This window comes from Elephantulus edwardii, unplaced genomic scaffold, assembly GCF_000299155.1.
Source record: "Elephantulus edwardii isolate Elephantulus edwardi_28Jun2011 unplaced genomic scaffold, EleEdw1.0 scaffold00048, whole genome shotgun sequence".
NCBI classification, from domain to species: Eukaryota; Metazoa; Chordata; class Mammalia; order Macroscelidea; family Macroscelididae; genus Elephantulus; species Elephantulus edwardii.
In genome coordinates this window covers 1,595,566-1,617,606 of record NW_006399798.1, presented here as the reverse complement: position 1 = coordinate 1,617,606, position 22,041 = coordinate 1,595,566, and the positions used below count along the sequence as shown (strand labels likewise).

The following is a 22,041-nucleotide window of genomic DNA, read 5'->3' as shown; positions in this document are numbered from 1 at the left end:
TGCCTCTGGAGACTGTGCTGACACCACCCCGAGGCCCCCAGCCCGCAGGAAGGCTCAGCAGGCCTGCCTCACCTGTGCACGTAGTTATGCTGATGCAGGTACAAGACTCCGCAGGCCACCTCGCAGGCCATGCGCTGCAGTGACAGCAGGTCAGGCGTCATGGACTCTGCCACCCGGCAGCTCCGCAGGTAACCCTTGAGGTCCCCCTAGAAGAGGGTCCAGCCCATCAGAGCCAAGGGCTGGGGCGAGCCCACCCCACCGACAGGCCTGCCCACCCACAGACCTGTGGAGACACCAGGCTCTTAGCTAACAGCTACAGATGCCCAGAGGGGCACTGTCCCTGGACGGGGCCGGCTGCTCTGGGAGAGGGAGGTGTCCCCACAGCACCTCGCCAGTTTGAATCCTTTCTCCAACCGCTGTTGTCCCCAGCAGCCTGTGGGGCTGCAGGACTGTGTCCCTTGTGCAGAGGCCAACGCAGGGCCTCAGATGGCTGTGCCAGGGCGGTGACAAATATGGTAGAGAGGAACCAGAAGCAGCTGTCCTCAGAGGATGGTCCCAGCCCATGTCCGCCAGGGCGGCTGGGACTCAGTCCACCACCAGCGCTGTTCCCAGAGCTTGTGGGGAGGGTGCCCAAGGGGGACAGTTGTAGCCGCAGGGCTCAGACCCTGTTCTGGGAGTGGCCAGTCCCGGACTCTGACACAGAGGTGGGACCTGAATGCCCTTACTGGCCGTGGGCTCCCTCTCACCAGAAGCCACCATTGTCCAAACATGCTCTCTGAGGCCACAGAGGGAGCAGGCCCTCCTGGGAAGAAGCTGTCCTTCCCGGGTGTGGCCCGGCCTCCAGAAATGGGAGGTTCTGGAGGTCACGGCACTGCGTGCTGTAAGGGGTCACCCAGTGACAGGACCTAGGAAGGACCCTTGCTCTGAACTAACAGAGGGGCTACAGTGGGGGCCTGCACCCCACCCAGAGGTGCCCCAGCTCACCAGTGGGCAGAACTCCATCACCAGCAGGTAGGGCGTCACCTCCACACACTGCGCCAGGCACGGGAGCAGGTTGCTGTGCTGCAGGACCCTGCAGATGACCACCCAGATGCAGAGTGGGCCGGCGGAGGGGCTCCCCCAGGCCCCCCTGCGCAGCGGCAGTACCGCACCCCGCCCTACCCAGGTAGCCAGGCCCCCTGCCGCGGCCGCTTACCTATAGGGCTGTGCCTCTTCCAGGAAGTGCACCTGCTCCTGAACACTGGCACTGGCCTTGAGCTCCTTGACCACCACCTGGCTGATGCTCACCCCCGAGTTCACCTCCCCCAGGAACACCTGCAGGGGCGGTGTGCAGACAGTCGACGTGGTCCCCGACGTGGTCCCCATGCTCCTCACCCTACGTCCTCCACATCCGCCCCCCCCAAGGCCCTTCTCACTCTGTGCTGCATTCACTTGTTGGCAGAGGGGCCCTGGGTGCTCCCCCATCACACCTTAGGCTGTAATATCCAAGCCTTTGTGTTTGCCTCCCACAAATCTCCCAGCCTCTTGGCTTCCTCCAGGCTCTGACGTGGACAGACCCCAGGCCAGGGTCAGGGAGAAGCCAGGGCAAAGATGCTGTCTCCACACCGGCTGCAGCCCTGATGCTAGGGACCCCTGCTGGAAGCCCTGGGCAGAACTCCCTCTGCACTCAGCGCCCTGAACCCATCACTCACCTTCCCAAACCAGCCGTGGCCAATTTCCTTCAGGTACAGGAGGCTGTGGCGGCCCGGGTCTGTGGACTTGAGAAGCTGCACTGCACCAGGACAGGGCACTCAAGACCTGCCCGGCCTCCTGCTGCCCCTGACCCTCCCCCAGCCCCTCCAGGGACCCCAAGCCCCCGTGCTGGGCAGGCCAGGCCAGGTCAGGAAGAGGAGATCCCACCTGGAGGGTCTCCAGAAAGAGGACCGTGCCCAGGAGACCCTGAGCTGAAGGTTTCTCCTGGGCATCTTACTGGTCATCTGGGAGAGTGCCCAGATCCACAGGGACCAGCCAGGGGGAGGCTGGGGCTGTGGGAGGGGGTTGGCAGTACAGCTGGGGGTGGGGCCGGAGCCAGCTGTCCCCTCACCCCTGCCACAGCCTGGCATTCCAGCACCCAGGCCCCAAAGGCCCCTTTGTCGGCGACCACTTGGCACAGCCATGCTGGACACACTGGGTTCTTTCTGCCCGCAGGCTGACTGGCTTAGGTCAGCGAGCTGGGAGGAGGGGCGAGGTCAGAGAGTCTGAGAGCATCCACACCCCTGCCTGTGTCCCAAAGGATTCCCCGAATTCTGCTCCCACGCCAATTGCCCAAGGACCATGGGACAGGGGCTCAGTGTGGCCAGAGTGAGGAGGGCATCCGACCAGGGACCAGAGCTCCTGGAACAGTGAGGCTGATGTCCAACACTGGGGCCCAGGGCTATGGGGCACCTCGCCTAGGCCCAGCCTGTCCTCTCTGGCCCTGAGATCTTGAGCAAGTGTAGAAATGGGGGTGTCATCCAGCACCTCTTGTCTCCAGAAGCAGAGTACTCCAGAATACTTGGGGTCAGAGCCACAAGGACAGAGAAAAGTCCATCCTGGGCTCTGCCATCCCCTGCCTGCAGAGACAGGCACAGAGGTGGAGAAGGTGGGTCTCAAGGATTCTGTGGGGTGTGCCCCTGGGTAGACTGGCTCCCCAGTCCCAGCATCAGGCACAGAACGAGAGCCCCTGGTCACCTAGGACATCAGGGCCCTCGGCTCAGTGGACAGAGGGGCAGGTGCCTGGGTGCTGGGTCTGAGCTCTGCTTGACCCATGGGTGGGTGGATGCCTTGGGCTCCCCCAGTTCACGACGAAGGCTGAAGTCTTGGGGTCGCTCATGTCAGACAAGCTGTCACCATGGCTACAGAGCCTTCACAGGACCTGGGCTCAGCTCCTGTGCTGACCTCCTGCCTTCTGGTCCTGGGAGGAGCGGCGGGGACAATGGCAGGGAAGGTACAGTGGCTAGGAACATCCCAGGGTGGGGGGGGGGGTACCAGACCCTGAGCTGCCAGGACCCCAACTGCAGGTCAGAATGGGGATCATGCAGCAAGTGGAAGGGAAGAGGGGATGTGGTGGACCTTGAGCTGGGTGATGGGCCACTCCACTCGGGGGCCTGATGAAAAGAGCACCAGAAGTCCCCTCCCCTGTGTGGGCGGCCACTGGATGCACAATGGCGCCTGTGTCCCTGAGGGCTGCGAGGAGGCGGGAATTTGGGGTCAAGCATTTCAAGGACACAGGCCCCCTCACGTGGGTGGCATTTGAACCACAGTTGTCCTTCTCGAAGCCCCTAAGAGGGGGAGGGGTGGAGGATGGCTGTCCCTGGCCACTGAAGGCCCACATGCCCTAACAGACAGCTGGGCCTGGGCTGCAGCCACAGGGGGACCCTGGGGCAGGGCCCAAGTGAGGATCAGCTAACAGAAGCAGAACGCGACCTGTACTGAGCCCTCGGCCTCCCCAGAGAGGGGTCCAGGGGCTGAGCTACTTGCATCCTCACACACCACCAGGGGCACCCGGGACTTCAGGAGTGGAGTGATGGAGGGAGGTGTTCAGGCCCCCCACACACCGGAGAGCCCACGGACCCAGGGGTGGTGGAAGGAGGGAGGCGCCCAGCCCCCAACACAGCACACAGCAAGACTGGCTCACCTGAGCGGCCAGGCTGCTTGGCCGCGGGCAACGAGACTTCGGCCAGGGGTAGGACGTACACATCAGGGCCGCCTCGCGATGCGGCTGCTGGGGAGCCGTGTGCCGAGAAGGCGGCTGCGTACTCATCTGCCTCAGCATTCTCAAACTCCTGAGAGAGTGGGACACCTTGAGCTCCCACCACCACGCCCTGTCCGCCCCCCGCAGGTGTGCTGGGTGGGGAGACACCAGTAGCCAAGCAGTGCCCCCCCAGAGCCCCACACCCTCCCCAACACACACTCCGAATCCCTGCTCTTCAGGGACACCAGCATCCCAGGAGGGCCCTGGGTTGGGGTGTGTTGATAGGGAACACATTTTCTTCCCAATATCAGAATCTAAGAGGACAGGACCCAGCCTCAGCCACCCCCACGTCCCACCACTGACCTACCAGGCTGGCAGTGGATGCACCAGGGGACCTGGTATGCCCAGAGTCAGCCCTCAAAACTCGCAGCAGCCCCCACTCTAGGCCCTGCAGCCTGGCAGCCTGGATGAGAGCCTCATTACCCCACCTTACTCTGACATCCAAGAAGTCCCCACCCCTCTCAAGGACAGTCTCTAGGGTCCTGGAGCATAGACACCCCCAGTGTTTCCCCCCAGCCTGACACCCCGTCACCTACCACAGCCATCTACCTGGTGGCAGTCTGACCTTTGCCCCAGTCAGGCCATACATACACTGCTCCCCAGCTGTCCACACCCACCTCCTGGGCAAGCCCGAGGCGCCGTAAGAGCCTGACCCTGGGCAGGCTGCAGCTGGGCCACACCTGGGCACACTACTATTTTGAAACAGTACTACCACACCCAGCTAGAGGAGACCTCCCCATTCACACACACACACACACACACACACACACACACACACACACACACACAGATGGGCAGACATTCACGTGTGCTATATATGCAAATGGTGCACCTACACTCGGACACATTTCCATGTGCACATGGTATATAAGGTAACATACATGTGTGTTCACACACAAATGTTGATACACCCACACATGTTGACACGTGTGCACCCACATACACACAGGGGCATGGGACACATGCACACAAATTCACACACATGTTAATGTACGCACACCTGCTCACACATACGTGTTCATAGTTACAGAGCACACAGGTTTACACACATGCACACCCATGTTTACACATGCACAAAACCTCACACACATGTGTGCTGACCTCACACACATGTTATGTGTACTGACTCATGATTACTCACACACTCAACCACATGTGTGCCCTCACACACATATACACGCGTACACAAGCACACATGTTCATACATGCGCGTGAGCACTTCACACATACACGTGTGTATTTATACACACAGACAACATTCACACATATGTAAATTCATGTTCACATAGACACACTCAATCACACAGAACACACACCATCATGTGTGCAAATGTATGCGTGTGTGCTCATGTGTTTGCACTCACAGATGTGCATGCATGCACACCCACTCGGGAGTGTGCTTTCTCGCACATACACACGTGCACACAGACACGTTACACACATGGTATTTCATGCACACACGGTCCCACGTACGTGTTCACGGTCGCACAGAACACAGTTATACACGTGTATGTGTACCTGCCTGCACTCATGACCACACACTCACATAATGTGTACACACATGCCCACAGCACAGTCCTGAGAACGGACTGGCACCACCTGAAACAACTACACAATAAAACAAGTTACCCGCAGCCTCACTTACTAGACACAGCAAGACCCCAAGCCCCAGTGTCCAGCGTGGACACCAAGGCTCAGAGGAGACCAGCTGCCTGACCCAGGCCGTGTGGTCAGACGGCAGGAGGGGAGCTGTCTCCCCAGGGCACCTCCCTTCTCTGGGTCTTGACATTCACCATCGTGAGCAGGGGACTGGGACCCCCACTGAGCTTCCTTTGGACCAGCCTGCACCCAGAGAGAACTGGACTTCAGGGGCTGCCCTCCCCAAGGGCCCGAGAGACCACCCTTGAGTCCACAGGACCTTCTGACCCTTAGCTCCCCCAGCTGGAAGCCTCAGCCTCCCACCCACCAGCCCTGGAGAAGTGTCCAGGGAACAAATAGCTTCTTGTCCTGACCTGGGTGCTGGCCCGGGCTCCACCCAGTACCTGGTTGTGCTGCCTGGAGGCCTGCCAGATGCCACTGGCCAAGCGGGCGAGCAGATAGGAGAGGGAGAGCATGCTGTACACTGGCAGAGCTCAGCCTGGCAGGTGGGCCCTGCCCTGCACTGCCCAGAGCCCCGGACGGGCTCTGTGGAGGCGAGCTCTCCCACCAAGGCACACGGGCGCAGGAATGTTCTGGAAGTGAGGAGGGCGCGGGAGGAGGGGCCCTAGCTTGCCCATCACTGGGACCTTGTTCTCACACAGCTCTGAGGAGGGACTGCCCACCCCCAGGTCCTCAGTCCCCTGAATGGCTCCAGCATCCCCCTGAAAACCCAAGTCTGCTTGGTCAGTTGCCCTCAGGCCAGTTCTCCCAGCCCTGCCAGTGTTCTGAAACACAGCTTGCAATCCTGGGATCCCCGGCGGCAGCAGCTGTTCATATTCCGACCTCATTCACCTCTAGGACGTGGGGCTGGACCCCTGCAGTCAGATCCAGCAGGAGGCTGGGCCAAAGGTTCCCAGGCTGCAGATGGGTATGAGGCCCAGCGGCAAGAGCAGAGCCCTGCGGCCAGAGAGCGGCCCACGTGCCAGGCAGGAATCTGACCTCTGGTCGGGTGGGGCTGGCCCTGGGCGTGTGAATGGCCAGGACTCTCCCTACACAGCAATGCACTGAGTCGGCAGGCATGAGCCCACACAGGCAGGCGGATGGGGCCACAGCATCCCCAAACGATGGCTACCCCTCTGCAGGAGGGGGAGAAGGCCAGCACCCTGGAGAAGGGGGGCAGGCCCAGCTCAAGAATCTAGTCCAGTGTAAATGCCAAAAGGTCCCGCCCATGTCAGCAGTCCCTGGAGTGCCCCCTCCCGGACAGCAGACATCACCTGGGGGTGCCATCTGCACGGGGCCCAAAACAGCCAGAGAGCAGGGGTCTTGGGGCTCAGTCTCCCTTTCTTGACTCAAATACCCAGGGCATTTGGGGGACAACATGCAGGGAGTAGAGCCTCCCCTAACAGGAAGTAGGGGATGCAAACCCCTCCCCCACAGGCTCAAGAGGCCACCCTACCCCCATCCTTCCCTCTCCTGGTTCTCAGCTTGGAGATCTGGCCTGGCAGCTGGGCTATAGGGTCAACTGAGGCCACGTCCCACACAGAAGATCAAAAGTGGGGATCAGTTGTCTGAGGTCCCCAAGACCTCTCAGGCCTCTCCTTTCAGGAGGCATCACGGGCCCAGGGCTGAGAGGCCTTCCAGGTGGCTTCATGGCAAGCCTGCATCCAGCCAACAGGGATAGGTGATTAGTGCTAGCTGGAGACTGTGGCCAGAACCCAGCCCAGGGCCCAGCTCTGTCCCTCAGGCCAGCCCCAGCCCCTAGCTGCTCCTTCCTATGACCCCCACCCCCACAGCCCCAGCACCACCCACACCCCAACTTACCCAGCCTTGCCCCCATCAGGCCCCCTCCTGCCCAATGCTCCAGCCCCGCCCACATCAGCCCCCTCTCTCCCATCCCCAGCCCCGCCCACATCAGCCCCCTTTCCCATCCCCCAGCCCCGCCCACATCTGTCCCCTCTCACCCAGCCCCGCCCACACCTGCCCAGCTTCCACCCCCGGCACACCCTCACCTTGAACCCGATGCCTCCCTTCTTACAGCACAGGCAGGCCAGCATTAGGACGATGACGGTGAGGAGGCCGGAGAAAGACACAGCCACCACGGCCAGGGAAGACGACCAGGAGAGCTCGCTGAGGGGGGCACCGTCTACCAAAGAAGGGGGTTTAGCAGTCATCTGACAGCCTCTGGGCCCAGGACCTCTGCCTAGGCTGTACCCCATCTCTGGGTCCCCAAGCCTCTCTTTCTCTGGGATCTCCAGCCCCCACCAACAGCCCCTGACCACCCGCAGGCTTTGCAGTCCACTGCCAACCTGCAGCCCCGCGTCTCAGCACTCTTTGTTTGCTCTGGAGGGCCAGCTCAGGACCCCAATTGCCAATGACTCATAGCGACACTGTGAACACCCTAGTCTATAACTATCATTGTTTCTCTATGTTCATACAGTTTCCAGAGGCATGTGGTTTAGGAAGTGGATGCCACTCCTGCTTCCAAACCTGAATCAGTCTGGGAGCTCCACCACACACTGACCACAGACGGTAATGGTCATGGCGTTCAGCATCACAGCTGGAAATGGGCTGGCTGGACCCTGCAAGTGCTGAAGCTGGCCACTGGGTGCCGCTGTGGCCCCCACAAGGAGGCTGTCCAAGCCCCGGCCACGTGCTAGGCTTCAGGCATTCGGCCATGCTTCACCTGGAGCCCTGAGCCCACTGTGAGGCTGTCCCTGTGGCCAAGGCTGTAGAGATGGCCTTGAGAAAGACAGCAAGTCACCACGAGGACAGGGAGACAGGGACCCAGTCAAGGTTCCCACCAAGTCAGAAGCCAAGGAACTGGGAGCTGTCCACGGTCATGCTCTTAGCGCTGGGCAGTAGGAGTCGCCAGGCTAAAATTATCAGGGTACCACTTCTGCAGTACCTGGTCTGCCTCTGGTCACTGTCTCCCTTACTACAACACTGGTCGCTGCCCCTCATACCAGCCCTACCCAGAAAGGAAGGGGGTGCCAAGGGCAGCCTGATATGACCCACATCTGGGAACTGGACTCCGAGCTGCTGGACACCCAACCTGGTTGGGGCTTTCTGGAAGTTTTTACTTGAGTGCTTGCGGGGCCCAGACCAGGCACCCCTGGACAGACACAGGCCCGGCTCCGGCACCCCTGGACAGAGCTCCTAGCAGCCTGTCTTGTGCCCACTGGGCTCCTGCTCAGACTTCCTCCACCCTTTCTCTGCCTGCCCTCCATTCTCAGTGGTCAAACCTCCAGGTGCACCTGCGCAGCCCCTAGCAGGACACACCCAGGGTCTTCTGTCCTAGCCGACTGCAGGCAAGGAAACCGACGCCTGGGAGGACTCCTCCAGGCCCAGGCCTTGTTGCTGGTTCACAGCAACACCCCTACTCCCACCTGGGGCTACAGAGCATTTTGTTGAGCGGGATTGATGGAGGGCTGCCTGGAGGAGGTGTGGCCTCATGGAAAGATGGCTGTCCTGACAGGCAGAGACTGGCACAAAGAACCATGAGACTAGAGTGGGGCAGCCAGACCCACCATCTCCATCATTATGTCCCAGCCCCCCACGGAGCTCAACGATGCTCACCCTCCCCACCCTGCTCCCTGCCTGTCCAGGGTCTGCAGCCCAGCACTGCTCATGTGTGTCCCAGCGTCCCTCTGTCCTGCTCCTGAGTCCTTGCTGGTGGCCGACCGCACCTCATGTCAGCAGGCGGCTGTTCTCTGGGGTGTAGATTATGGTGGGTACCCAGTCCCCCACTAGATCCTAAGCCCGACCCTGTTCATACATGAGAAACTGGACACAAAAATGCCCAACGCTCCTCCATGCTGATGAGCTTGACCCTGCTGGCCAGCGTGGCAGTCCGAGCACCGCTGGACCCCACGGCCTGCCACCATCTGGCCACACAAGCCCCTCCTGCAGGGCGTGTGGCACACATGAGTAGCTTGGTTCTGACTGATTTTGGGGGTGTTTTATATAAAACTGCTCAGACAGCTGCCTCTGAGCTCCCTACTCAGGGATTTGCACTACTTAGTGCCTGCTGCGTGCTGAGGGCCAACTATATACACAAGACATCCCGAGACCACTTGAGTGCCAATTGTATACACACGACCTTCCGAGTCCACCTGAGCTCCTACTGTAGACACACGATCTCCACAGTCCATCTGAGGGTCAACTGTATACACATGACCCTTCCTAGTCCACCTGGGCTCCAACTGTATACACAAGTTTATCTGAACACCAACTCTGTGCTCAGAGTCAACTGTATACACACAGCTCTCTGAGTCCCATTTCATAGTGAACACCCCCCAACTCCTGCCCACATCACGCCCTCTGTCCCCACTCCTGGGCGCAGGTCAGCTCTAACTCCTCCTCATTGGGGTGGCCCAGACACCATGCACCCAAAAGGGACAGGCTTCCAGCTCTGCAGGGGACACCTCATGTGGCAATGCTCAGCTGCAAGGGCAGCCAGCACTCCCTCCCATCCACCAACAGATCACCCCCTCTTTTCTTTTGCTCTTTGTTGAACCCCTCAGTCCTCCCAGTAGCCTCTGCTGCCCACCAGGGAGTCCAGCAGGCTGCCCACCGGGGCATCCACCTCTTCCTGCTTCTGTCCTCCACTGTCTCATCTCCCACACCACACCCTAACACTCTCTGTGGCCAGGACCCCCTCTGGGACGCACATTGGCCTTGAGGGTCACAGTGCTGAGAGCAGGAGAGAGTGTGACAAGACCTGTACATCCAAGAAGGGTGGGGTTGAGTGACCCTGAACACCTGGGGGGGCTGTGACAACATCGTGTGCCTGGGGGGGGGGTGAGTGACTCTGTGCACCCGGGGGTGGGGGGGTGAGTGACGTTATGCACCCAGGGGGCTGTGACAGACACTGTGCACCCAGGGGTGGGGGTTAGTGACCCTGTGCCCCAAGGGGGGCTGTGACAGATACTGTGCATGTGGGGGTGGGGTTAGCGACTCTGTGGATGGGGGGCGGGGGGGGCTGTGACAGACATCGTGCACCCGGGGTGGGAGGCAAGACCCTGTGCCTAAGGGGGAGGGGAGAGGACAACCTGAGTGGGGAGGGGGCGGGTTGAGTCCACACACAGGCTCCTCCAGGCTGACCAGTCCTCCTGAGTCCAGCACCTTTGGATTACCTCACAGGTCAGTGTGAATCTTGGTCTTCTGGCCCGAGGTCCTCTGGGGAGAGGTCACGGGCAGCAGGGGTTCCCACCCCACTGATGAGGAAGGGAAGAGGAGGGGGTCCCAGCTTGGAGACACCGGCACAGCTCGGAGCAGAGCCAGGTTTGGTCCCAGTCAGGAGACACACCCCTCAGCAGAGATCAAACACATCCCACTTCATTCACCGAGTTCAGTGGCTTCACCGATATATCAATACACTGACAGGAGGTGGGGGGACAGAACTGTTTATAAACGTGAGTCAGGACTAAGTGGAAAAGCCCGCGCTCACAGGAGCAGCACAGCAGGGTCTCCGGAGACAGACGTCTGGCTGGCGCGATCTTCCTATAGTTCAGGTTTCTGGAATTTCTACGACTAGCAAGCACTGTTTACAGTCAGGGCAGATTTTTATCCCCAGATAAAACCCTCCCACTCCCTTTTTAAAAGATATCCCCCCTTGGCCTCAGTCCTGACACCACGGGGTCCTGAGTTGGGGTTCAGACGCTCCCCTGTCTTGTGCCCTCCCACACCATCTACACTCAAACCCTATGACACCCCACCTCCTGGGTCTCAGCTCCTCAGGAAGAGGAGTGGGGGGTTAGTGCTAACAGATGTTACTTCTCCTGAGGGGAAGGTGAGAAAGTTCTAGAACTGGAGGAAGGTGCCAGATGCACAGGCTGTTGTAAGCATACTGGACCACCCCTGGCTGCCCCTTGAAACCCGGCCCTTTATGCTGTGCTCTCTCTGACACCTTGTGTCCACACTGGGCATTCTCTCCAGGGGCTCAAGGGCAAGGTTTGCCCAGCGCCCACGGCTCACCCATCTGTCCACTTGGAGGAGCTCTCTACACGCTTCTGAATAAGGGTCCATGAACAGCAGATGGGGGACCCTACACTGGCCAGGACCCTTCTGCCGCTCAGCCCATGGGGAGCTCACTCCTTGTCCCATATCTCTGCAAGTTCCAGGGGTTCAGGGGCCCCTGATACCATCAGCTCAGCTTAACCCCCTCCCCATGGCTGCACACCCACTCGGAGGCGGCGAGGACAGTGCTTGTCCCTGACCGCCCCAGGCAAGTCCCACTTCCAGGCTGACCCAGAGCCCTCTGCAGCCTCCTAGGGTTCTCCTGCAATGAGGGACGAGGTGGGTCCCTGTTGGAGGGGCTCCGCACAGAGGCCCTGCAGACACACCCCGATGTTCCCACTCGGTTAGTGTGGTGAGCAGAGAACTCCTGACACTCGACCAGAACTGCAGGGGACACAATGAAATTGGGCAGCGCTGAGGTCAGGGTGGGGAGCATCAGAGGTCACTCTCACAAGAAGGTGTCACCAGCACTGCCTGGGGCAGACTCACTGAAGGCAATGCCTTGTATGTGAAATGTGAAACGCACACTGAAGAGGACAGGCGGCTTTTCAGAGGAGGGACTCTCAGTGGCCCAGAGGCCCAGGCTGCCCACTAGTCTGGACAGGGACTCGTGCACCCCAAAAGAAGGTCACTGACCCCCAATATCTCCAGGGCACCAGCTTTTCAATGGAGTACCCATCCCAGTTTCATGCCCCATCCTGGACACAACACCCTCGGGGCTCGAGCCAGGACCTTCATCCAGACAGACGGTGCTCAGGCCCCAAAGACAGAGCTGGGACTCCCTTCCCTGACACCCGTGGGGAAGGGCCTTGGCCAGGTGTCCAGCTCACCATGCCTGCCCTCCCCAACACCCTGCACTGCCCCCGAAACTGTCCATCGGTGGGTGAGGCAAACTGCAGCCTGTGCAGGAAGGAACTCCTGAACGAGTGAGGCAGAGGGTGGGCTCCAGGTGCTGAGCTCCCATCACACACTCCCTGCACCATCCACTGGAAGTCACGAGGTGGGCATCCAGCACCCCCTACTTCCGTGCCAAGACCACATCAGTGCCCAGTGGGCCAAAACCCCCCCCCCACACACACGTCAAGGGTCACCATACCTGTCAAGCAGCCCCACCGCTTCTGCTTCTCTGGGCCCCCAGAGTCCATGTTGAGGCCAGTGGCAGTCAGGGGCCCCTTACACTAGCCGCTATGGTGGGGGTCTCTCCAGTGCCCTGTCCTCATGGGGTCACCCCAGCTGTCTCTGTGTACACAGTACCTCACACAGTCTGTCCCTTGGCACCAGCCACCCTCTGCATCAGCCCACAGCCACAGCCTCCACCCGACTCCGTCAGTCCCTGCTCTCCTGCCCCTCTGAGTCACCACTGGGGGCCCCCAAGCCCAGCTGCTGGGTGTGTGAGCCAATCTCACTGACTCGGCTGGGTATCTGGGCTGCAGTCGCGCAGGGCCGAGGGCCTGCCAGCTCAGGCACACAAGGAGGCCACCTCCTGGCCCAGGGAAGCCACGCGAGCCCCACGTGGGAGGCACGGTTATCTTTGGGAAGCTTCCCCGCTGTCACAGAAGGAAACAGCCCCTTTCCTGGCTCCAGAGCAGTAGCTAAGGGGGGCGTGCAGCCAAGACTCAGAGAAGCAGTCCCACAATCCTCCAGGCTTCCACCCAGACCCCACTGGGAGCTGGGACTCATCACCCCCACTGTGTGGCAAGTGAGGAGAGGCCTGGAAGACAAGGGGGTCTGGGCCCCCAGGGCCAGGTGCAGCCACAGCACCAACAAGAAGGGGCTTGTGAACGGAGGGGACTAGACTGTCCCCACCCCAGAGGTCCAGGAAGCACCCTCAGGACAGCAGCCAGGGCTGTCTGTCCTCAGAACATTGTCTCCAGGGGCCCAGGGGCCACCCCTCGGGGCTGTGCTTCTTGCTCAGACCATTCAGACATCTTCCAGGCTGCACTCACTGCTCTTCCCCAACCCGAGCCCCAGCCAGTGCCAATGTCAGATCTGGTGAGTGGAGACCCTCAGTGGACTGTCCAGGCCTGTAAACCTTGCACAGGGAGCTCTGCCCATGTGTTCTGTGGGAGCTGGGCTGTGAGCCCAAAGGCCCCTCCATGGTTCAAATCCACTGGTCACTCTGCGATTTACAACTCAAAACACACTCAACGGTCAGCTATGAGCTGGTTATGAGCCGGTTATGAGCCAGTTCTAACTTAATGGCAATGAGGGTTTTTAAAAAAAGTCTTTAAACACCACAACAAGGTAAAGGTAAACAACCCAACTGGGAAATGGATACAGGATCTGAACAGACGCTTCACCAAAGAAGACATTCAGATGGCCAACAAGCACATGAAGAAATGTTCAAAATCCCTGCTTTAAGAGAGATGCAAATCAAAATAGCTATGAGGTATCATCTCACCCCAGTAACAATGGCAAAATTCAGCAGAGCAGCAAGCAATAAATGCTGACAAGGTTGTGGAGAAACTGGAACCCTTATTCACTGTTGGTGGAAGTGTAAAATGGTGCAACCACTGTGGAAGGCAGTGCGGCGCTTTCTCAAAAAATTGCAACCAGAACAGCAATTCCACTGCTGGGAATTTACCCTAAAGGAACCAGAACCGCCACCCAAGCAGATATATACGCACCCGTTTTTATTGTGGTTCTGTTCATAATAGCGAAGAGTTGGAAACAACCCAAGTGCCCATCAACAAATGAATGGATAGGGAAGCTGTGGTATATTCACACAATGAAATACTATGCTGTATTGAAAAACAAGGGACTCGTGAAATACTATACAAAATGGGTGACCCTGGAGGACATTATGCTGAGTGAAATATCTCAGTCACAAAAGGACAAATACTGCATAGTGCCACTGTTGTAAACCGGGTCTGACCTTAGGGTTGGGGGGGGAACTAAGAAAAGAGGGGATAAATAATGAATACTGCATTGAAACAGATGAGGGAGAGAACTGTTGAAAAGGAATATAGGATTAGGTATTATTTCCAGGACAAGATTACAGAAAAAGAAATGCACAGTAAAGTGGACAGTGGACGGGGGATTGTATCACAATGAAAGATTTTTTTTTTCAAAGAGAAAAATGAACTGGTGGAGGGGTGGGCAGGGAGGAATATGTTCAACAATGAATGAATGGGGGGAAATTAAATGGGAAGAATATGCTGTAAAAAACATATGTTGCATTTAAAAAATAATTAATAAAAAAAATTAAAAAGTCTTTAAAGGAGCAGACTTCCTACCTTCCTCCAAGAGGCGGCCAGTGGAGTCAAACTGCCGACCCATCAGCAGCTGGACACGTGACACGTACATGAAGGGCCTGGTGTGCAGAGTCCATGCACAGCCAGGGCGTGGATGCTCCCAAAGCGGCCGTGTCAGCGGCCCGTCCAAGGCCACTGGACACAGAGCGAGGTCTACTCTGGTGGTCTGCTGGAGTCGGCCCTGCACCTCGCACACCAACAGTGGGAGGCCGCTGGGGCACAGTCCAGAGAGAGAGAGGCCGCACGCTGCCCACAGCCAGCAAGGGAGCGGCCCCAGAGCCAAGCGTTGACAGCACGGAGGGCAGGGAGAGGCCAGTGCACCCCTGAGCACCCACCGCCGAGAGCTGCCCAGCAAACTAAAGGTGGACAATCCCAACTGCGCAGATGCAGAGGGACCACAGCTTGGCCCGTGGCTGACCGTGGAGGACACGAGCCCTCGGTAGCATCCGCAGGGCTGGACCACGGGGAGCAGGGACCCTGGGCTCCCATTCCTGTGCACACAACACACCGCAGAAGCATGCTGAGCCCACAGTCAGTGTCATTGGGCTCGCTGTGACTCACAGTGACTCCATGGAACAGGGCGGGCTGTCCCCGAGGCCCCTCAGCCGTAACCTTCACAGGGCACTGGCTGCGGTGGCCCGATGGTGGCCCGCACGTGGCTATGATGTGGGAAATGCAAATACCAGCAGGGTCAACGTGGTGCCGGGTTTCAGTGGAGCCTCCAGACCAAGTCAGGCTAGGAGGCAGGACTGACCTTCCACTTCTGAAACGGTGGGCCCTTCAAGATGCCAACAAGATGGACTGGCACCAAGACTCAACAGTGGGCTTGCCACAGCGTGACTGTAAGGATGGTGCGGACCGGGCATGGCGTGATGGCACCAAACCACGCAACCTCTGTGCAAGCAGACACATGCTCCTCCCTGGAGCCCAGAGTCACAAAAGACACTCCAGACAGACTCCACGGACGCAAAAGTCCAAGCAGCCTGGTGGTTCGAATCCACCAGCTACTCCGCAGGATGGGCAGTCTCCTCCCATGTGAGTCACTGCCTCTGAAAACCCACGGGAGGGTCAGCTAGGGGCCAGTTCCAACGGGACGGAACACAGAAAGCACAGAGGAACATCTGGTGACCCCCTAGGACAGAGCACAACTGCCCCGGGGGTTTCTCAGGCTCAATTATATATCTATGGGAGCAGAGCTGCTGTGGGATTTGAACCCCTGAAGTTCAGTTCTCAATCAGCCTGATGCTTAGTCTACAGCTGCTAAGGAGTACGGGGCTTCATCTTTTAAATTTGTTTTTATTCATATTTATCGTTATCATTTTTATCGTGACAGAAACTGTAACATAAATGAGCCCTTTTAGAGAGAATAGTCTGGTGGCCTTTAACACGTTTACAGCGTCATGTCCAGTCCAGAGATGACCCCCGTGGTGCGGGCTTTCTCTGACTGTTCATAGAGATGACCGCACAGCTCTGTGGGTCCAGCAAAAAGCACGAGGCACATGCTTCCAGCGGGTGGCCCACACGAAAGGGGCCAGTTAGGCCTTCATAACACCGCCTGACAGAGAAACAAGGTTCCGGGGAGGCTCACGGCCACTCAGCTGGCCAGACACAGCGACCTGTGCTGTGTGTACCAGGGCCACAGATGCAATCGGAGGACGTCGCAGAGGGGCGAGCAGGACCCGTGCACACAGGCGTGGGAGGGCCTCAGCGGGGACACTGGGCATCATGTCCACCTGTCGCTGCTTCCCGTACAAAGCCATCCTTTTCCCAAGGGAATTAGGCAACTTAGGGCTGGCCTCAAAGAGGGGCCACATCACCTGCTTCCAGGTCTCCAGGCAGCAAACACAAAAAGGAAACCTGGTCAGTGAAGTGAGTCCAACCTGCCAATGTCCAAGCAGAAGGCCTGGGGCTGATGGGGCCGCTGCTGCGTGGGCAGTGAGGGGACAAGGACCCAGCGCAGGAGAAGAGGACAGACCTCGGGTCAGGCAGGATTTACCAAGTGAAAGACGGCAGCTTGGAGCGCACTGCGCCCTGGAGGTGTTTCCTCCCGGGTCAGGTGGACATGGACGAGGCAACCAGAAGGCCTAGACCAGGAGCGCAGCAGCAGCAGCGGGCAGGGAGCTCACTGAGGGAGCCACTCAGGGAACGAGGGGTGTGGGGCCCACAGGGAGAGTGTAGCCAATTTCAGGGAATTTAATGCACAGAAACTACTTCGTTTCTGCTGTGAACTTTCTCAACAACATAAAAGCAATAACCTTCAAAGAAACCGACCTGGGATTTTTAAGTGCTGTGGAGGGAAGCTAACTGTGGAGGCCTCCCACGAGGACTTCCCTCGACACGCCCTAGTGGCAGTGGTCTCTGGGCCAGGGCCCCTGGACAGAGGTCAGGAGGCAGCCAAGGTGACCCTCTCAAGGGTCATGAAGCTGAGCTCGCCATCACATGAGCAAGGAGCCGGCATGTAGGAAGGGGGCATCCCACCTCCTCGGGGGACGGAGGCAGCCCCCTCGTGGTCCAGGCTCAGAAAAGGCAGGGCCGAGTCAGTCTTCCTCCCCACAGCGGGAGACGGCTCAGTCCACTCCCGCCTCACATACCTGCCACAGGTGCCTACCACCAAGCCGTTGGCCACTAAGAGCAGTGGCTGCAAGCCTGTGGTCACACCCCTAACCCCTGGGATTGGTGGAGGGAGAGGTGGTCAGGGCTCCATGCATGGCCACTAGCATGTGTTATCTACTGTCCTTTCTAACCTGAATACCCTTCAGGAAAAGAGCCCCTGCTACTGCCCCACTGTGGCCCCATTTCCCTGCCCAGCGCCAGGCCCAGAGGAAGACACCAGCTCCTTACTTGGGGACACCATCTGCCTACACCTCTTTATTCTGCTGCTGCTTCCCCTTGGGTGGGGGTGTCCCTGAACTTTCTTCTGTGAAAGGTGTGCAGGAGACAGGCCAGGGTGTGGCGGTCCTGAGGTGAAGTCCCATGTGGATAAAGGAGGGAAAGTCTGTGGTAAATCCCAGGGCCTGGACATCGCCAGGTTGAGGTTACCCAAGGTCCACGGAGAAGGAGGATCCGAGACTGACGCAGGGGTAAAGGATGGAGTTTGGAGACCAGCCTTGGGGGCCCGGAGGGAGCCATGACCCTCACAGGGTCCTGGGCTCCAGAAACCTGCCCTCAAAGGTGATCCACACTCAGCAGGCACGGGCAGGTGGTACGTGTGTGTGCAGGGACCCATGTGGAGGAGGTGCAGGGATGGGTGTGCATGTGAACAGAAAGCTGTGTGTGTGAGGGACACATGTGCATGCAAGGGACAAGTGTGCGCAAGGGACATTTGTGTGCAAGGGACACATGTGTGTGTGACACGTGTGTGTGAGGGACACTTGTGTACGTGAGGGATATTTATGTGCGAGGGACCCGTGTGTGAGGGACCTGTGTGTGCGAGGGACACGTGTGAGAGAGGTGTGTGTGTGTGCAAGGGGCGTGTGTGCGCGTGCGGATGCATGTCCATTCCCATGTAAATGTGCTGGGGTGCACGAGAACATGAGTGTTTGCATGGGGGTGGAAACATACGCACATGTATAAGGCCCATGTGTATGTAAACGCCGGGCCAGGTGTGAACAACCCCACGTGTGACGTGAGTGCACATGCCAGAAAAATGAGGGGCACATATGCATGTGTGCTTGAGAGTGTGGCAACGTGGACCACTTTCTGTGCAAGTACACATGTGTGTTCATGTGACGGGGTGCACTGAGCACCGTGTGGCTGCATGTGTGCCACTGGGGGGGTGTGGCTTGCTGGGCCCCCATAGGGAGAAACAGCCCCGCTGGGGAAAAGTGCTCTGCCTGGAGAATGTACTAGAACATAAAGAAGTGCCTCCCCTGTCTCCTACCATGATGGTCCCACACAAGGCGTTCAGGACCCAGAAGCCATGAGTGCAGGTGCTGTGAGCCTCCCAGGGACCCCTCCCTGCACTCACAGACCTTAGCTGACCAGTGGGAGGCTGAGCCTGCCTCTGGGCCTGAAGCTTTGAACCCCAGATGTGCAGGGGAGCTTGCCGGCTGTTCCTTTCAGGAGACGACGGTATTTGTTCAGCCTTCTCACCCTGACTCTCCTCAGGGACCACCTCAGCCTGCCCACCTGACAGACAGCCCCACCCCCTCCTCTGCCTGGCTCCTGGGGGAGGTGTCACAGTCACTAAGCACAGCAGGGGGCATTGGGGTCCCACAGTGACAAACGCCAGGGCCAGTCTGAGAGCGCAAGTGCCCAGGCAGCCCCATCTGTGCAGCTCGGATACCCGGCCGAGCTGCTCTCCACCTTGACGCTTTCCTATTCTGAGTCGCTCACCTACCCAAGGTCTGCCTGTCCACTAGGCCTCTTCCTGCAGCGTCCACAGTGTGGACCAGGATGGTGGATGGGGGGTCAGGGTGGGGGAAGGACAGGCTGGGCATGAGTACCCCACACCCCAGCCCTGTGGACAGGGCATTGCAGACCTTGCTCTGGTATCCACAGGTCAGCCTGATGGCACCGCCCGAGATGCCAACTCACACTCCACACTGGCCACCCCATGTCCCTTAGCAGTGTCTCCAGGAACATTCCACAACCAGGTGACGGCAGGTGGGCACACCCAGTAGACATGGCTCCTATCCAACAGAGACGTGGCCACCTCGAGGTCCTGCAGAGGAGCAGGCCAGAGATGGCATCTCCACCGCCACAGCTGGCCAGGCCTCTGACCAGAAGCCAGGCGCCTCGGCCTCACACACACGTGGTCGTCCAGCACCCTCCAAGCCACGACAGGTGGCTCAGCCTCTCTTGTGCCGCAGCACTGGTCAGCCCTCACAGCCGGCCCACCTGTGGCCCCCAGGTGAGGTCTCCCCTCAGGCGGGGCTGTGTCCTGGTCAGCCCTCATGGCCGGCCCATCTGTAGCCCCCAGGTGGCTGGCAGGGCCGGACCTTGGAGGACACTGCATCCCTGGCCATGCCCTGCCTCTGTACTTTGGCCGGTGACTGGCCACGACAGGGGTCCATCTACAATGAAGTCCTCCAGTCGTAGGCTGTCCTTGAGTATGTGACCACCGTTCCTCAACCTCAGCCCCATTGCTCTCGGCCAGAGCCGCCGTCACATGTGCCCTGGCTATGACCACTGAATGCTGGACGCACCCTGCCCGACCAGGGGTGGTGGCCTGTGACCTTGTAGTGTCCCCTTCCTAGGTCATCCCCTGTCCATTCCTACCCAGCACAACCTTCAATGGCCACATCCACAAACCATGGCATCCATGGAACGAGGAGGGTCCCAGACATGAACCACCCCTGGACAGGATTACCTCTCTCCACATCAAGAAACAGAACTAAGTGATCTCCATGATTGTGAGGTGCACCAGGGTGCTGGGCTCACCCCTCTGCATCCCTACCCTCCACACTGCATCATCCCATTTCACAGAGGAGGTAACTGAGGCCCAGCAAGACACAGTAGGGCAGACGGGTGGATCTGGCCGTGGGCGATGGCCTCCAGCCCTCCTGTCCCCACCATACCCGCTGCCACAGAGCCCTGCAGACCCCAGGGCAGGTTCCTCAGGGGACCATCTCCTTCCCCCCAAGCCCCTGTCACATCTGGGCATCAAGACACCCAGTGCACACCCCTTGCACCCTGTTCTTGGCGGAGCACCAGACCTTCCAGAACCCCCAGGGATAGATACCTCCCCAGCTCCTGGCAAGTTCACCCTCTGAAGTCTCCAAGCTGACACATTGTAATCACTGTCACAGCTGTTTACGCAAACATTTGCCAGCCTTCCTGAGCAGCTGTTTCTCCGAGGTGGGGGAAGGGGCATCTCTTGCCCAAGCAGGACACCAGGACAGACAGACAGACTGGCACACAGGCACCAGGGCAGGTCTGGGTCTCTGCAGACAGCTGGGTCCAGACTGGTCCTGACACTCATTGGGGGGCTCTGGGCAGGTGTCCCACGAAGGCCAGGTCTGAAGAGGCCCGTCTCTGAGGAGGCCTGGGCCTGGGGTCTGCTTGGTGGCCCACTCAGGCCAGGGGCTGCTGCTGGAGGCTGGAGGGTTCACTATGCCCTGGAGGGCCCTGGGGGAGGCCTAACCACGTGTCAGAGGGGGAGGGGCTGCACTGTCAGCTCCCCTCCCCCAGGACCAGATGCCTTCAGACTCCTGAGCCCTGGGGACCCTGTCACTGTCTCAGAGGAAGGCCCGGGGCCATCATGTGCACCAGCTTTGTGTGGACAAGCGAGCTGCGTGGGACACGGGTGGCGGCTCCAAGTGAGGTCTCTCTCCGGTTCAGACCCAGGAAAACTGGAGCCTGGAGACTGAGGAAGAAGACCCCCCCACCTCCAGCTGCGTGAGCAGGCCTCTGCCTCCCCTGTCCCTGCCACCCTGCTGCCACCCGGCTGCCACCCCTCCCCAGGCCAGGCAGCGGCTGGGTAAACATGCTGTTGGGGGAGGGGCCGGCTCCAAGTCCACTGCAGCCTGTCGGCGCCCCTCCCGCCATGCTGCTGCCCGGGGGTCTCGGCACCCACTGGGGACCACCTGCCCCCTGCGGTCTGCGCTCAGGCTGGGGCCCTGTCCTCACCACCGCACCCACCTCCTCGCCGGCTGCCAGGTGGCCCGTGGGCTCCCGCAGCCGCTGGCCTGGGAGGAGCCTCCAGCGACAAGGCCGCAGAGCCAGGACCCAGCAGTAGCACCCCCACACCACACCACCCCGGGGCCCCCCCGCCAGCCTCCTCCTCCAGCCACCTGGACCAAGGCAAGGAGGCGCGGGTGGGGGCAGGTGGCACGGTTCCTGGGTCGGGGATGCACCCTCCGGGAAGTTGGGGGCATCCACGACTGCCGTGCGGTCTTCCACCTGGGGCCTGCCCACCTCGGATATCCGGGCCCTGCAGGCGTCCTGCCCGGTGCCCGCGGCGGCTGCTGCGGCCTCGCTCAGGTGGAGAAAGAGTTAATCTCCTGGCAAAACAGCCGCGCGCCGCCCGCACTGGAGGCCGCAGTCCCGGGGAAGGTGGGGCATCCGCAGCGGACTCACCGGGGTCGAAGTGCGAGCTGAAGGCGAAGCTGGGGTTGAAGAAGGACGACGACATGGCCAGGGCCAGCAGCGCGGCGGGCATCGGGGCTCAGGACGCCCGCGGCCCCGGCCCGCGCCGCCGCATCGCCCAGGCCGCCGCAGGTGCGAGCTGCCCGCCCAGCCCGTGCCGACGGGGCTGCAGCGGCCAGCACCCCGCGCCCGCACCCCGCGCCCGCGCCTGCTCCCCGCGCGCACAGCGCCCCGCGCCTGCTCTCCCCTCCCGGGCGGCGCGCGGGCCTGGTGCAGCCGGCGGCGGGAGCGCGCGCGGGGAGGGGGGGTCGAAAAGCGGGGAGGGGGGGA

At 59.9% G+C, this 22,041-nt stretch overlaps 1 protein-coding gene across 1 annotated transcript in view; it reads right to left on the bottom strand.

The window, feature by feature from the left end:
• AATK (apoptosis-associated tyrosine kinase) overlaps window positions 1–21,784 on the bottom strand; it is a 28,390-nt gene extending 6,606 nt beyond the window's left edge. The window contains exons 1-7 of the mRNA XM_006886325.1: window positions 21,703–21,784; window positions 7,420–7,553; window positions 3,656–3,803; window positions 1,692–1,771; window positions 1,196–1,314; window positions 985–1,072; window positions 73–206 (exon numbers count right to left, since the gene is read on the bottom strand). Of these exons, the coding sequence (XP_006886387.1) occupies window positions 73–206; window positions 985–1,072; window positions 1,196–1,314; window positions 1,692–1,771; window positions 3,656–3,803; window positions 7,420–7,553; window positions 21,703–21,784 (785 nt within the window). The remainder of the gene's footprint in view (window positions 1–72; window positions 207–984; window positions 1,073–1,195; window positions 1,315–1,691; window positions 1,772–3,655; window positions 3,804–7,419; window positions 7,554–21,702) is intronic.
• Between the last annotated feature and the right edge of the window lie 257 nt (window positions 21,785–22,041).